This window comes from Melozone crissalis, unplaced genomic scaffold, assembly GCF_028551555.1.
Source record: "Melozone crissalis strain CALT ecotype California unplaced genomic scaffold, PUWL_Pcris_2 ptg000016l_1, whole genome shotgun sequence".
NCBI lineage: Eukaryota > Metazoa > Chordata > Aves > Passeriformes > Passerellidae > Melozone > Melozone crissalis.
This window is the reverse complement of record NW_026535794.1, coordinates 74,083-91,107: the sequence shown is the minus strand read 5'-3', so window position 1 is coordinate 91,107 and position 17,025 is coordinate 74,083. Positions and strand designations below refer to the sequence as shown.

Here is a 17,025-nt window from a genome sequence, read left to right as displayed (position 1 = left end):
TAATGTGGTGAATACTAAACCTGAGTATGAGTACACACTTGAAGAAGCATCCAATTCCAGATTATCCAAGGAGTTTTTGTTACAAGAGATGGAGAACAAGGAAGTTGAATTATATCACTGAGATCAGGAAAAGAAATAAAATCTATTGACTGGTTGTAGTTGGGTAAATTTTTTGGTGTGCACCAGAACGGTTCATGCCTGAACAGAGTTCCAAGACAGTGTGTTGGCGTGAGACAGCAGTTATTAGCAGCTGTGGAAGCATCATCCTGCCTTCCTTCTCTCTCTCTGTGGTTAACTTACAGTAGTTCAGAGGAAGAGCTGTTCTTTTTCTTCTCTCATTCTCAGAAGTCAAATTTTGCATCAGTGTTGAAAGGGAAAATTCTTCCTGAGTCTTTGTACAAGTTTTTATTATTTGAAGCATGTGGTATGGGTAGTCTGTGTGCATGGCACAGGTACAAGGTCCTTCTTCCTAAGCACCAATGGTGAGACACAAAAATACAAACTTGTGTTTTTGCAATCTCTGCCGCTGAATGGGATACTTCTCCCAAAGAACAGAGTCCCCCCAAGAATTAAAACTGACGCTTCCTACTTGTGTATCTGTCTGCTTTCTTCTGTGCTGCCACCTCCTCGGCTCTCTGTTGCAGCCCCCCCAGTTCAAGCTGGACCCGCGGCTGGCCCGCCTCCTGGGCATCCACACGCAGACACGCTCGGCCATCATCCAGGCCCTCTGGCAGTACATCAAAACAAACAAGCTGCAGGACTCCCACGACAAGGAATACATTAACTGCGACAAGTACTTCCAGCAGGTAACTCTTGTTTGGACACAGTAGCTCTTCAGAAGCAAACTCTTAACATCCAGACACAAATTTGGGATGAATGAAAATTAATGATTTTTATTTTCCCTTGATGATTTGCAGTATCCTCAGCACTGAATGGCTTTCAGCAGCCACTACAACTAATATCATTAACACCCTCTCCATGTGCCAGTGTTGTCAAAACCAAGGCCACATAAAAGCATCTCCACCCTTTATGTAAATATGATTATGGGGTTTTTTTGAAAGGTAATGTTAACTGAGCTCTCACTGGCTTACCTAGCTTTGCTTTTCAGGCTCACTTGACTTACTTTGAAAGTAATTGAAAGTGGGGTTTGTGATATACTTCTGTGTAAGGAAAATACTGGCAGTTAAAATGAATGAATAATGTTTTAGCAACCAACAAAAGTAAATGTTGTGATGAAACTTGTGTCCTGGTTTTCTTTTTAATTTTTTATTTTCTGTTATTAATTTGCCCTACAATAGTGTTTTTCTGTCTGAAAAAAATTCAGTCATCTTCTTTACAATATGCTGCTGTAAACCCTTAGTAAGAGAGGGAGTATTTGCTTCTCTCCCATCATGGATACAGCTGATGCTCATGTCCCGGTGAAGGGTCCTGTTCCCTCCAGCAGCTAAACCAAAAGTGAGACACCTGAAATTGTCATGGCCTGATGGGTATGTCTGGAAGCCCAGATGAAAGTGGAGGGACAGAAGTGACCAAAAATTTAATCAGGAACCTGAATTACAGCTTTCAAAACCACTTTCTGTATTTGCCTCAGTTCATTATGAGCTGCAGATTCCTTACTTTCTCATTTAACTGCAAGATAGCCTTTGGACAAACCAAATTTGTTGTTTATTGTGTTCCAGATCTTTGACTGTCCACGGTTAAAGTTTTCTGAGATTCCCCAGAGACTCACTAACCTGCTGCTGCCGCCAGACCCAATAGTGATAAACCACATCATCAGGTAAGTTTGGTCAGCTCAGCACTGTCCTGTGCCAGACACTCACTAGGTAAAGTACAGCTGCAGTAGCTGTAGGGACCAAAATCCAAGTTTTATAACTTTGGCATGAACACCTTGGACTTCGTTGTGTGTTTGTTCTATGTGTCATTCTAGTTTGTTTAATTCTGAATTATTTTCACTAGCACAGCATCAATTTTCTAGGAGTATGAAAAGCAGCTTTTATATTTACTAGAATGCCATTGGTTGGGCTTTTTCCTAAGGAGAAAGGAATGAAAGTTTGAACCCACAAAAAGAGATAAAAAAGAAATTGAAATGAGGTATTGTCCATCATGAGCAATCATTCCAATCACTGATATATTATGTAAAATGTACAACAGCATTACGATTTCAAGTGCAGGGCCAGTCCATGCATGCTTTGTTGGGAGTGGGTCAGCTCCTTGACTGTTAGTCTTATCCTGAGAATGCCAAGAAGTCAAGAGATCTCCAGAGATTAACAACAAAGAGTATCTGGATTCAGAGGAGGTCATTGTGACCAAGATGCTGAGCTCTCGTATCCTTGTCAGAACAGATGTCTTCCTGGCATAGCAGATGAAACACAACTTTCAGCTCTCTCGGGCTCTTCCAGCATGTGCCTTTTTAAGTGACAGCTGTGTACATGGAGGAGGGGGATAAAGAGACTTCTGGGGATTGCAACTTTGCTGTTCAGATATTTCAATCCTTTCCAAGTTTCTTTGTCAGGGTCAAAACTCTGATTCCGTATGTTTAAAAGTTATTATTACTTAGGTTACTGATTTGATTTCCTACAGAATATATACAATATATTTTTAAGCAAATGTTTCTGAATTTGCTTAAAATTGGGCTCTTTATTTTAAATTTGTAACATACGTGATAAGAAGAATAATATGTTAAATGTACATAGGCTATGAAAATAAAGTTTGCTTTTTGATTCATTTGAATGTATCAAACAGAGTAATGAAAAAGCAGCTTGGTGGCCATCCAGACTGAGAGCTGTGTATGTATTGTCATTGGGCACAGCTCAGTGCCCTGTCTGATGGACCACAAAAAAGCTGAGGTCCTCAGAGAGAGATAGTCATTGCTTAGATAAAAATGACAAGGGACTGATGATTATGTTTCTGGGGCAGAGAGATGACAAAAAGGTACTGGAGGGAGTGGTTCTTGTCAGATACCAGCAAAAGAACAGGTGTGTGTCACAAAGCTACGGCTTTGTGTCTGCCAGCGTTCTCTGATACGCTGTGTGCACCACACAGCTCCTGACAGCCTTAAATGGTGCTGACATAATGGTATGGACAAAGGAAGAACTCATTTCCTGGGAACAGGTAGTACTTTTGCAGGGAAGTCTTTACTTACTTACAGTGTTGGGCTAAGCTAAAGTAAATCTGGAAGTCTGACACTGAATTTAAAGAAAGTAAGTAATTTTTAGACTCATACAGTCACAGAATAGTTTACAGTCGAAGGGATTACTGGTGGTCATTGAGAGCTCCTCCATCCAAACTCAAATCAGGTTCAAAGTCTATCCAGGATATTTAAGGGCCTGGTCCAGCCAACCTTAAAACAGAGTCTCACAAATGCTCTGCCCTGTCGCCCTGCATTCAGTTTTTTAGAGTGAGTGTAATCAGCCACTGAAACAGTATGCCAGCTGCCTGTCCTGGTTTAATCCAATCTTCAGCGTGTCCTGCTTTAATCCAATCTTAATCCATACACTTCTTCTCTCTCCAGAAGGGCAGGGGGGAAAGATTGAAAAGGTAAAAGTGAGACAAAGACATTGCGATGATGATGATGGTGATGATGATTATGATGATGGTGATGAACAAATCTAACACTACAAGTGATACAGATGAAAATATTGCTTACCACCAACTGACTGATGCCCAGGAAGACCCTGAGCAGTGAACACTTGCCCCAGTTTACTGCTCAGTGTGGTGCCACGTGGTTTGGAATATCCCTTTGGTCAGTTGGGGTGAGCTGTCCCAGCTCCTTGTGCACCCCAGCCTCCTCACTTGTGGGAAGTGTGAGGAGCTGAAAGGTCTCAAGAGGCTGCAAGCAATGATCAGCAATAAATATCTCTCGAAAATATCTCTCTGTTACCAGCCATTTCCAGCACAAATTCACAAAACAGCTATGATGGAGAAAATTAACTCTATCCCAGCCAAAACCAGCACATTACTTCAGGGAATTTCTCACTGCTAGTGATTGTAAATGGATGGACTTGTAATTCAGATAAATCCTCAGGCCTGCCTTTTACAGGAAGATTACGTATATCACAATTATTCATTCCAGTTTTAGAGGATATGCACAGGAACAAAAATGTGGAATATTCTAAATTCATTCTAGAAATTATAATAGTATTGTAGAATCACTCTCTGGGTACCAACAACCTTCCTTTTTGAAGACAAAGAAGAAATAATGCAATGGGGTTGAAGTGAACATAAAGTAGAGATTGTCATAGAAGTCAAATCTTACCTGAGCTCAAGCTAGAAGTGGAGATTTTCTTGAGTTGCACCCCTAATTGCAGCTGACACACCTGGAATCAGAGGTAAAAAGAATAACCTCTGTGGGATTACCATTTCTGCAAAGAAGCGAGACATCTTCCACACTTCCACGCACATTAAAGAACGCAAGCAGACTGCAAAGCATAGCTCTCCAATATTCTTCTAGTACAAACAGATTATCTCTGGCACCCCCCTTTTTGACTACCATCGTGATTTTCTAGAAACCAATTCTTTATAGGGAGTGAATTGCCCATGCTGCAGTGAGTTTCTGCTGCCTCTCACCCTAATCCCATGCACCTCCAGGGGGAGGCTGGCCCTGTCTGTGCTTCACCGGTCCCCATGGCCATCGCACTCTCCCGGGCAACCTCCTTTTCCCTTTTCTTCTCCAGGCTGGGGAAGCTCTTGCAGCTTCTCCTGGCAGGTCTGTGCTCCAGCCCCCAACGTGCTCTGCAGGCCTGGCTCCAAGATGTCACATCTTTGTGGTCCTGTGCCCACCAGTCCAGATCCAGTTCCACCAGCGTGGAGTAGGAAGGAAGAGCCTCTTTCCTGGGCTTGATGGCAAAACCTGTGCTAATGCAGCCCCTTTTGCAGCTGACCTTTGCTATGGCTGCCTGGCCCCTCAGAGTCCTTCTGCCCTTGCTGTGTGTCCCTCAGGGCCCCCAGGTCCTCTCCTGCCAGTGTGTTTTGTACCGCAGCAATGCCCCCCTGTGCCCCTGCCCGGTGTGACTCCGTGCCAGGAGCAGAGCTTTCCCTGTGCCCACCTTCACCGTGCTGAGGGGCCGTCCTGTCTGTGCGGCCTGTCAGGGTCCCTGTGCACAGCCCTGCCGCCCCCCTGACCTGGGCTCGGGGCTCTGGGGGCCTGAGGGCCGCGCTCAGCCCAGAGCAATGGAGCCAGAGACAGCGTGGAGCCTTCTCTGTGGCTTTGGACGTGAGCAGCAGAACCAGACCCGCTCCTGGCTTTTTCTTTAGCCTTCCTTCTGCTCCTCATCTTCTTGCTGGCAACCACAGCATCACAGATTCTCAGAATGTTTGTGGCTGGAAGGGACTTCTGGAAATCATCTGGTCAAATGCCCTTCTCTGCTCAAGCACAGTCACCTGTAGCAGTTTGGCCACAGCCATATCCAGATGGCTTTGGAGTGTTTCCAACATGGGAGGCTCTGGGCTGTGGGAAAGGCAGATGGGCTTTGAGGGTCTTACTGCAATTTGTGCTATTGCTTGGTCACCCTTCTAGTAAAAACATGTTTCCTGGTGTTCAGAAGGAGCTTCCTGTGTCTCAGTTTGCACCAACTGCCTCTTGTCCTGTCACTGGGTACCACTGAAAAGATCCTGGCTCTATCTTCTTTAAACTCTTCCTTCAAGTTTTGGTAATTTCCCTTCCCACCAGCCTTCTGTTTTCTAGGCTGAATAGTCCCAGACCTCTCAGCCTTTCCTCGGCTGTGAGGTGCTTTGATGCCTTAATCATCTTCACGGACCTTTTGAGAATTCTCTACAGGAGCTCCCTGGATGTCTTGCACTGGGGAGCGCAGCACTAAGCACAGCACTAGAGGTGTGTCCTTGTCGGTCTTGAGAATAGAGAAGGATCATTTTCCTCTACCTGCTCACAACACTCCTAATGCAATTCCATCCCTGGAAGTTCTTCTGCTCCCCCAAGTCTGTCAAGCACAATTAGATCCTGAGCAATTTTGTTTTGCTACCTACTGCAGATGCACACAACCCACACATTTGATAGGTGGAGTTGAGAAGCCAGAATCTTTATATTGCAAGTGACAGTGACTGAAGTCTGATTTACCAACTGCTGCGCTGAAGACCGTTTTCTTGTTAAGAAACTTTAGTCTAACAATAAAGTAAGTGTTAAGTCTAAAAGTTGGCAAACTGAAGATAAATTTAGGACAGGGCAAGCCAAAGAAGGATACTGATATTTAGTGTAACAGGTCTCAGGAGGATGTTAGAAATTAAATTTGATGGTCTGGGCAAAAGCTCCAGCTCAAAAGTCTTTGAAATCTAACTGACAAAAGATGAGAGAATATACTGGAATAGGAAAATATATAAAGATACCCTGTTCTTATACTTTTTTTACAGCATCTGCAACAGGCTTTATTGAAGAGTGAATTCTGGGCTGGCTGGAAATTAATTCTGATTCATTATGGCAGTTCTCATGATCTTGTGTTATACTCTCCATAGTGTTGACCCCAACGATCAGAAGAAGACGGCTTGTTATGACATAGATGTAGAAGTTGAAGACCCATTAAAGGGCCAGATGAGTAGTTTTCTTCTCTCAACAGCTAACCAACAGGAGATAACAGCATTGGATAACAAGGTATTAGCCCAAGAGTAAAGTATCCCGTGGTACACGTACTCATTGTGTAGCTTCACGTGTGTTTGGTGTCATGTGTCAAACAGTAATGTTGTGAGATGGGAACTTGTTAAGGGCATGTGCTTTCAAGGGATGAATAAGCCAGATGCAGTGGGAATACATCAGGGTGAATGGCATTCCCACTTAGGATTTGATCCAAGGCCTAACATGGTTGTGGAGGTGATAGAGTTTCACAGGTAGTGTACCAAGTCCCCTGATGCTTGAGAATCAGCTGAACTGTATGATTAACTTTTTATTGAGAGGTCATGATATCTTATTAAATTGCTAAGGCAAAGCTAGGAGAATCTCATACTGAGGTGTGAGTTCATAACTGCAGAATGGCTTTCTGCATTAGGTGGAAATATGGAACATGCGTGGCAGGAAAATCACTTGGAACCACTTTGGGAGTTCTGAGTGTCAGTGGAAAAGGATCATGTGCACTTCAAATAATAATATCCACTTTAAGGCAGTGGTGGGTTTTGCAGACTGTTTTAGGGATTCGTGTCCATGGGGCTGTCATCCAGTTCTGGCATTTGTCAGTGGCCCATTTGGATTGGTAAGGGATAAACAAAAATGCCTTCTCAGAGCAAGGCCCAGGTTCTCTTTGTTTACTGCTAATACAACCAAATATGCTAAACTCTGGTTTTCATGCAGTTTGAAAGGGGGTCTGGGCAGCAGCAATGCAATGGATTCTGGTAACTGTTGCAGTGTCTTTGCTGTCATGCCTCTTGAGGATGGTCCTTTTCAGCTGCTCAGTCAATTGGTCCCCAGCCCATATACGCTTGCCAGCAGCATGCGCAGGGTTATTCTGTTTCCAGTCGTGCTCCCCTTTTCCTCTGTCTGTGTCGCCTCTTTTTTGAATATTTGCTACAGCACAGGCAAGCTGTGATCAGTGAAGTTGCTGAAGTCCCTGCTGGGTGAATGGGCACGGGCTGCTCCTGTGTCCCTCTGTGCACAGCATTGCTGTGCTGCCATGGAGTCTCCTCCTGGGAATTCGGCACATGCCAGTGGAGTTCACTCCACACAACTGCAGCATTTTTCCAAAGAAGGAATGATTTTAAGTTAGCAGCAGCTCTCTTCTCTTAACATACCATGTAGTAGCTACACTAGTGGCCTTGATGGCATAACCAGATCAGGGGATGATTATTTTCTCCCATGTGCTCGGTCGCCTTAGCTGTTTTGGCAAAAGTGATGAATGCATGAAACTAAATGAGATAAGTTTACTATTTCAAACTAGAATGTTAGAGGAACAGGGCAGCAGAAGTTGGCTTTTGTGTGTGTCTGTGTGCAAATGGTTCATGAGATGTCCTCCCCTTCATACTTGATGATTAGCCATTATAGGACCTCGACTCTTCTTCAGTCTTCATTCTTCCCCACTAGTTAATATTTCTGCCATAATATCTCTAAAGATATTATTTTTCTATAAACCTTCCATACTCGTGATTTGTCATTGTTCACGCTTTTCTTTTTGCAGCCATGACTTTTACAGGCTTTCTCTTAAGAGAAATCTAGAAGTCGTGGCTATTCATTTGACATGGACTTGATCAAGAAACTGCTAGAGTTTTTAAGGATATTGAAGATGTGATCATGATGGTAACCAGGGGAATAACTGCTTTCTTGCACTGGGCACTGCTTAACTGCATATTTATTTAACACCTTTCCTCAAAGATCCCAGTCTTGGCAGGCAGAGTGATTCTACACAGGAAATTATTACATTGTGCAGTGACATGGCTTAGTTCTGCATGCCATGCAGGAGTTCAGTGCAGGAAGTGAAGGAGAATCCTGTACATATTTGTATTGCAGAAGTGCAAGTGAAACCAGAATGTAGTGGCAGGATTGCAGTTAAGTTGCTGCTTTTTGAACTGAAAAAGCCCTAGGAAGGGCTGCACAAGTCTGTGGTGTAGAATTGTCACCTTTGTACATTACCAGGAGTACAAAGACAGTAACAGAGCTGACCTGATGGTCACTGGAGCATGGGAGAAATTAAAGAATATCTGCTTTGGTTTTTTTTCTATCAGATTCATGAGACAATTGAATCCATAAATCAGCTAAAAATACAACGTGATTTCATGCTGAGTTTCTCCAAGGATCCCAAAGGATACATCCAAGACCTTCTCCGGTCCCAAAGCAGGGATCTTAAGGTGAGATAAGATTTGAAAAAGAATGAATAGTGTAACCAGAATGGAAGAATTTTATCTAAATGTGCATAGAGCGTATAGCCGAACAGCTAGGATGGATGATTGGTGGAAGATAGACAATGAGTGGAGTGCTGCAATCCCAGAGTAGATAGGAAAGATCGTTTAGGTTGGAGGAAAGATAGTTTAGGTTGTGTTCCAGTTCCAGTGGAACAGTGGTGTTTCATGGGAGTGTTTCATAGGTCAATTTGTGGCCAGACAGTAAGTTTGAAATGCAGGGCTTTGATGATATATTCTGTAAATTCAAAGCTGTGCAAAACTCAGCAGGAGCATCGTATAGTACAAGAACACAATTTGGGTGTTGGTTCATAATTTAATCTTATCGGCTGTCCTTGAGCTTATCTTTGAGATGTACAAGAAATCAAAATGTAAAGAAGTTCAGTTGTTTGCCAGCAAAAATTAATAATTTGTTCCTCATAGTGTCACATTTTCTGTCTTTAACTGACATGCCTCAAAATCAGTTGTATTATTGAATCCATGAAATTATTTTAATAAAATCATTGTGTCTTTCTTATATAAATGCCTATTGTTAACTGAATAGTCTTCCCAAAATCTACTCTTAAGATTATGGTTATTCCTATTTATATTGTATTCAAAGGGGACAGGAATCTGATAGCATGTTTAAACAAACCTGACCTCTACTTGAGGGACTTACAAACAGAGGTGTTGTGGAGCTTCTCTACCTAGATACATGGAATAGTTGTTCAGTTTTCCCTGACTGAGAACTAGTCCCATAAGAGCCTTTTCTATTAAGATTCTGCCCTGCTGGCATCAGAGTTGTGATTCCACAACATTGCTTTGCAAAATATACCAATGACTATATTTACCTGTGATTCTGTGATGCTGGAGACAAAGTCATCAAATTCTATTTTTTTGTAGAATGTTTCCAACCCTCTGCTGCCCTATCCCTGGAGGCAGATTGGACAGGGCTTGGAGCACCTGGTCTAGTGGAAGGTGTCCCTGCCCATAGCAGTGGGGGTGGAATGAGATGAGCCTAAAGGTCCCTTCTAACACAAACCATTTGAGCATTCTGTGACCCTATTTTAGCAGTAAGCATTGTCCATTTGCTTTGGGCTTTGAGAACAGTTCTGACCATTTTTATGTGTAATGTAGATAAATTTTCACTCTGGGTAAATCTGAAAGTTTCTCTATGTGGTGGAAGAGCTATGGTGAAAAATGGCTTTATTTTTGTCACAGGTGATGACTGATGTGGTTGGAAACCCGGAGGAAGAGCGCAGAGCTGAATTTTATCACGAGCCATGGTCCCAAGAAGCTGTGAGCAGATATTTCTACTGCAAGGTATGAATGAATATATCCACACTGCTGACTTACAGATGCATCTCTTGCCACTGAGCAATTTAATCTGCTAAACTGTACAGTGTGTCTTTTTCTTGCAGATCCAGCAGCGCCGACAGGAATTGGAGCAATCTTTGGGAGTGCGTAACACATAAGTACTGCTCACAAGATTCCATTGGCATCGCGACCACCAAACCAGTGGACTTCTCAGTGTTACTTAGCTCACTGTTACACATGGACCTGCTTCCTGACTGGATGAGAACGTGCCGTCAGCACACCAGTCAGAACACCAGCTTTAGAGTGACCCTTGGAAATCTTGCCCAGGACAGGTGTCTCAAACCATTCCAAGCCAGAGACAGCACCATACAAGTGTCAGTGTGAAAGAAGACTAAAGGTTCACTCATCAACGCACATTGTTCAGTTTTAGTGGAAAGTTAGACACTACACAGCAAATCCTTATGGGCTATGCTTAGAATCATGGGTGGCACCGATGGTGGAGGTTGAGATAGGTGTTCTAGGAGACTACAGATTTAGAGAAATAAATGCAGCTCTTACCCTATGGTACCCAAGAGTCTCAAACAGTAACTTATCTGGAATTAGACAAGATAGTCTTTCTTATAGCTGTGGGATGCTTTATATTCCTGAATAGAGTTTTTATTTCAGCCAGACCAATGCAAGAAGCTTTCTCACCCTCTGAAAGAACAAACTAGGAGCATTTGCATCCTGGAGTGCAGACCCCGTCTGGAAGAAAGACGTATAGTCAGGCCATCTCTTCTGCAGGTGCAAATAATTTCTCTTCCCCCTGTCCCGGCAGTGAAAGGCGGATTGAATCACATATCACTAGATGGGTATGATCTGTACACTGTACTGAGAGAAAGAGAATATTTCCTGGGATAAGAGCTTCTTATGCATCCTTAATATCAGTGGTATTAGCAACAAATGAGGCGTTCTGAGAAAACTAAAATAATGTAATGGTGCTTTGCTGATGCCTACCTTTAACACAGCAGATATTAACAACAAGTATATATGTAAAATACCAGATTATTTAAATGTGTCTCTGTGTGCCTGTAGGGTTCATCACTGAAAATAACTTCCTGATTCTTGGTGTAGAATCCAAGAAGCTTAACTTAATGTCACATGGTAGTTTTTTCTTCAAGATGTTAACAGAGTCCCTAGATTGGTCTCACATTTTGGTCATAGGTGAACTGCCTCTTACTATGAATTATTTGGCTCTCCCATACATAATACATGCTGGTTATTTTGGATGCTGTTGAGTTGTAAAGCATATCAGCCTTAAATAGCACAGAGTACACATCCCTTGGAAATCATCTTCTTTGTAAATGCATGACAATTTCAGATAATGGGAATTTATAGAACAATTACTTGGAAGCAGGGACATCTTCCTTAAATCCTTCCCCTCCTCATTTTTTGTAGTGCACAGACAAGCTATAATCAAGGCCCAATATAATTTCTAGTCCAAAAAGCAGCTGCCAAAGTATAACTGTGCATTTGATGTGGCACTCAAAATCCTCTTCTAGGTTCCTCCTTTTCACCTCCATTCTTACACTTCATTGGAAAGAGAATCAAATTCACATGAGATATGGAAGGAAGGCAGCTCTTCTGAATAAATGCATTTTTTCTCTAGTATTGTGTTTTCTGCTGTCTTTGCCAGTTTCTCTCTTAGTTTAACTTAAAAGTTTCTTCTCTTCAGTCACAGAAGAGATAGTCTTCTCTTTATCCCTTTATTTAATATCTTTGTTTTCACATTAATAGTCCCATAGCTTTTAGTCCATCCGTTGTGTTCAGAGATGTCTTGGAAACTTTACTTTTGAGTGAATTTATGTGATGCAGTACTCTCCCACAAAACCTGTTGGTGTGAGAAAAAGTACCTCATTGTCTGAGGCCTTTTACTGGGAATGGCTTGATTTGGCATTTTTCCCTTTTGTGCTAATGCCTCTTTTCACAGTAAAATGTGAAATCCTGCAGTCTTAAACTGGTTATACTGAGGGACTGTGAGGCTGCCACAGTGATGGACTTGAAACGTGACTTAATTTAGGACTCCACTAATTGGACTACAAGCAAGCATTACGAGGAGAAAACAGTGGGGATCATCTGCTGCTGTGCTTCCATATTTGTTATGCTGCTGTGTCCGTTGTGTGCATGCTGCCCAGTGTACAAAACTCCTGTCTGTGCGTGGCAAACAGAGCAGCTACAATCAGGGGTATGCTCAGTCTGCAGGAATAAGAAATGCAAAGGAAAATGCACAAGGATATAAGAAGGGCACGGGACTGAGAGAGATGCCTGCAGAATGTCTGCCAGGGAATTCTGGGGTTTGAGAGCCTTCCTGCTGAAGGTGAAGGTATTTGAGAGCAATACCAGCCATTTGCCACAGCTGACAACACATTGGGGTCCAGCCTGGGTTTAGAGCCTCTGTAGAATTAATTGAATGGATCTGGTTTCAAGTCTCTTTCAGAGTAAATTAACAAAACCAATGTGGTGTTGGTGCCAATGTTCACAACTGCATCACGGGAAGCTGAAGCTCTGTCAAGCAGCTGCATTATACTGAAATGGGTGTGTGCATGCATCAGCCACTGATGATGGCACTGGAGATTGCAGTCTAAATTCTTACATTTCACTGTCTATAAAAAAAGACTGGTCACTACCAGTGAGTCTTAGGACTAGCTGTCACGTGTCTTTCCTTTGGTTAAACCGAGGTTTGAGATTGTGATGCCTTTTTCCTTTGTTCAGGTGCTGTTCAGATCTTTTACTGAATCAGAGAGAGAAAAATTTTGTCCTTTGTTCTGTAGGCAAAATGAAGAGCTTGCTTGTTTGTGAAACAAAGAAAAACTATTTGAAGATAAATAATGGTGCAATACTGGAAGCAACTAGACTAAGTGTTGCTTGAGCATTGAAAATGAAAGGTAGTGGCACTGAAGAGGCAGGTAATTATGGCAGACTGTGAATGAGGAATTTATTTTAAGTTCAGGATGACTGTCCTTTTGTGTGTATAAAAGGTGACAGGAAGACGTATTGCGGTCTTCAGTTGCCACCGTACAATATAAATCTATGCATACTGCAAAAAACCATTCTGTGCATAGAAGTAGTTCATCTATAGATGATAATCTAGATTGTTAGAAAATATAGCATCAAACTAGGAAAGGGTTCAATGGAATTCTGGAGTACCAGTAGGAGGGAAATGTATCTTGGAGCAGAATTGTTGACGTGGCAGATTAGAAACAGTTTTTTTTAGTCTTCTGGGTTGTTGGCCATGAGGCAGGAATCAGATCAAATGCTTCTTCGAGATGGAAGGGGAAGCAAATGTTCAGTTGTGGAATAAAGAGAAGAATACAACAGTGGGAAAGGAAATAAAAAACGGAGCAGGGTAGCACTGAAGCACCAGAAAGACACAGCACAAGATAATGTGCAAAGTGCTCCTGGAAATAGTACAGCCCGTGTGAGTCTGTGTTCTGTGCATGTGGGTACACAGAACTCGTGGGAGAGACAGTCAGTCGGTGTGCAGCCTGGGAACTGGGGGGCACGCACACAACCAAAAGTTTTGCAAATAACATTGAGACAAGCTGTCAAAGCGTTTTCCCTGTTACCAGCACGGATTCAGTTGTTCCACATAGCAGGGTTGGTAGCTGTAGTGCAGACATCGTCTCGGCTGGCAGGGTTTTACACCACATTGTTTAGAACCTACCCTGTGGAAGCCAGGTGAAAATATTAGTATATAAATCAATATTGGTGTATATCCTAGGGCTGCTAATTTTGCCAAAATGCAAATCAGGTATTTGGGGGTTGTTGGTCTGGTTTCGTCTGGAGAACTCTTCTAAGGCAATGCAAAGAGATAAGGAGGGAAAGAAGGCTCTTTTTCCTAAAGAAAGCAGTCTCCTTTCTGTAACTGCTCTGTTATTTAATAGGATGTATCTGTTCTGCCAGATCCTGTGTTATAAACAATTTTTCCAACTCACTGAAGAGAGGAACTCCATTTTAAAAATACAACAGTGGGTTTGTGAGAGTGAGCAAATGTGTGTGTAAAGATAGGGGGAAGGGGGAGAGAGACTCCCTCTACTCTGTAGCCACCGTATCCATTGTATGATGCCGAGTGATTCAGTGATTCGTAGAAGAGCTTTTAAGAATAAATACTTTGTTTCTTTGTATCTCATGCACTAACCTTATGTGTTGTAATGAAGTCCAGTACCTGGTTTCTTTCTGCTCCTGCTAATGATCTCTGGTGTTTGGATTTCTCTTCACTTGTGAGTGCACATAGACATGCAAACATGGTGAATTCCTTTTTTCACTAGATTCCACCTTCAGCCATTTCCATACTCAGTAAGTGAGAAATCCTTTCCATTGGAGGGATCTGGCTCCTCTCCTGGACAGCCTAGAGCTAAAGCTTGGATGGTGAGAGGTGGTGTAGGAATTACAGAGTAATTCCACTGCGGTAGCAAACAGGTGGATACCACTTCTACAACACTTCTCCCTAGGTTCTGCTTAAATTAAAAAAATCCAATGGAGTTTCTTCTACTATGTGTAATACATCATTGTAGTTCCAGATCAGGCCAGGAGCTTCTGAAGAGGAGACCCCTGCCCCCTGTCCATTGTCAGTTTGGCAGGGAATATTGTTTTGTTCCAGAGTGGCTGGATGGAGCACAGGGGATAGTTGTGGTTGTCAGCTTTGGAGTTTGATTGCAAAAGTCACCAAAAAAAAGAATGACAATGAGATTTGTTAAACTGGTGCTTTCAGACCTCACTTGACATCTCTGCTTTGTGTTGGAGGTTGTTGTGTATTTGCATTACAGGGAATGAATGTCCCCTTCCAAATTCAGCCCAGAAGGTCCCAAGGGCTCTTACTGGGAATATTTTTTCTTTACTTTCTTTCATTTGTGATAACATAATCTCCAAGCTGCCAGGAGAAATTCCTTAATTTCAGAGCTTTGGGGCTGGGGTCCAAAAGGAAGGAACCTGAAACTGCTTCTTCTGATAAATCCCTAAGTATGGGAGGCCGTATGAAGCTCACTGCCGTAAGCAGCCAGTAACTTCCACAGATATTTTAACTGTTAAAAATGGTGACTTGTATTTCCTCTGGGCACAAATGACTTGGCTGTCCCATGTAGAATCCCCTGAGGCTGTGAATTGCAATCCAGAGCATCTTCAGGCTTCTGGTGCTCAGGGTTGTGGCGTTTGTTGTGCAGAAAACATCCCAGGCCGTCTGTCCCGTCTGGATGTGCATTTCCACAGCTCCTCAGAGTGAGGAAAGGCCAAGAAGCTGCTGGGAAGGGCTTCCTCCCAGGCCTGGGCATCCTCAAGACACCTCAAGTTTTGTTTTTAAATGTTTGTTGTCTTTTGTTTCCCAGCCCAGGGCTAAGCTGGAGAAAAGGTGGAGAGAGTAGCAAGTGAGACCTCCCATGTTTCGATCCATCCTTGGATTCCAGGTTCTCCTGGTGGGTCTGTGCTGCCTAAGGGAAGGAAACGTTGGGAGTACCTGTTTGTTCACCTGTGCAGCTTGGAGGAGAGACTGAGCATGGAATTGCAGGGGAGCTGTGCTTGTGTAGTGGCTGGAGGAGAAGCATCTTGCCCCACGTGTCTCTGTATGCCTCTGTCCTTACCGTGTGTTTGGCACTCTGTCCTTTTCTGTGTTCTTCTCCATGCCTCACTCGTGTTCCTTTTTATTCTCTGAGGTGCTGCCCGTGCCATTGTTCCTCAGAGGATCCTTGTGTCCCATTCCCTGTTCCTGTTCTTTTTTAAAGCCTCTCTGCCATGCTGCCCTTCCCAATTTGGGTTTTTTTTGGTTTTTTGGAATTTTTTGTTTGTTTGTTGTTGAGTTTTTTTGGTTTTTTGGGGTGTTTTTCAATTTCGTCCTGCACCCAATTCTTCCTTTTCTTTCTGTGTCCTCTCTGCTTCCACTCCCTCTCGCTGCCCCTGGCCCGGGACAGCGAGGCTGGGGAGGAACCTCAACCCTTCTGGGGGCCGCCCTCCTTTCTTGTTGCAGCAGAATCCCTTTCTGCGGGGATGGACGTGTGGAAAGGGCTTGGAGGAAGCGCTGCGCTGCTGTCCGGGGCAGTCGGACTCGCTCTGTGCCTTCTTTGGGGCTCAGGGAAAGGGGGTGAAGACTTGGGGCTCTGATGCCATTGGGGGCACCCCGCGGTCCCCAGGAGCGGGAGCCCCACTGCGGTGCAGGAGCAGGCCAGAGGGACCCAAAGCTGCCACCAAATTCACAGGGAGGGGTGGGTGTAGGGTGCTAAAACCTGTCAAGGTATTCGTTTTTATAGGTCTTGGTAAAGAGTAGAAATTTGTATCTAAATTCATTTGGGGAGAAACCCTCTCTATCCACTCATTTGTTTACAGGAAGGTAGGAAACTCCGACTGGAGATGGGTAGGCGTTTTGAAGGGATTGACCTAGCGTTTTAATCTAGGAATGGACCGAGCTGTGCCCTGAAACCATCAGAACAGCTGCAGGGGCTGGAGGCAATAGAAAGGGCCCTCTGGCCCCTTTGCCTCCATTCTCTGCCAGTCCCCAAATTGTGTCGCAGTCCCGGAACAGGCGCTTGTCATCCAGAGAGCCAAACAAAGACCTGTGAATTCCCAGCTCTGCCTTGTGTTTCACGTGTTTTTTTTACTTCATATTACATTTTTTTTATTTCATATTACAGAGAGCAAGGAAAGAAGAAATGTGACTGGTTCCCACTATTGTTGTGTGAATGCCTATTTTAAAGGCTGGTGTATTTATATTCTCTTTTTCCACTCCAAGCTTGACTTGTCCCCTCGTTTTTCGAGGTCTGCTCCATTGGGTGTCCCAAGGAGGGCTGGATTCCTCAACAGGGGTCTTAGGAGTTGGCGCTGATTCTGCTTTTTCTGAAGGTGTATCAAAGTGTGCTAGCAGAATGACAGTTTTCA

General features: G+C 43.4%; 1 protein-coding gene across 4 annotated transcripts in view; it reads left to right on the top strand.

Annotated features, from left to right (window-relative positions):
• Positions 1-11,055, top strand: part of SMARCD3 (SWI/SNF related, matrix associated, actin dependent regulator of chromatin, subfamily d, member 3) — a 70,099-nt gene extending 59,044 nt beyond the window's left edge. For all 4 annotated transcript variants that reach the window (XM_054274327.1, XM_054274328.1, XM_054274326.1 and 1 more), the window contains 6 exons: positions 645-806; positions 1,680-1,777; positions 6,466-6,601; positions 8,656-8,778; positions 10,030-10,131; positions 10,230-11,055. In XM_054274327.1, the coding sequence (XP_054130302.1) occupies positions 645-806; positions 1,680-1,777; positions 6,466-6,601; positions 8,656-8,778; positions 10,030-10,131; positions 10,230-10,283 (675 nt within the window). In that variant the 3' untranslated portion in view covers positions 10,284-11,055. The remainder of the gene's footprint in view (positions 1-644; positions 807-1,679; positions 1,778-6,465; positions 6,602-8,655; positions 8,779-10,029; positions 10,132-10,229) is intronic.
• The last annotated feature ends 5,970 nt before the right edge of the window (positions 11,056-17,025 follow it).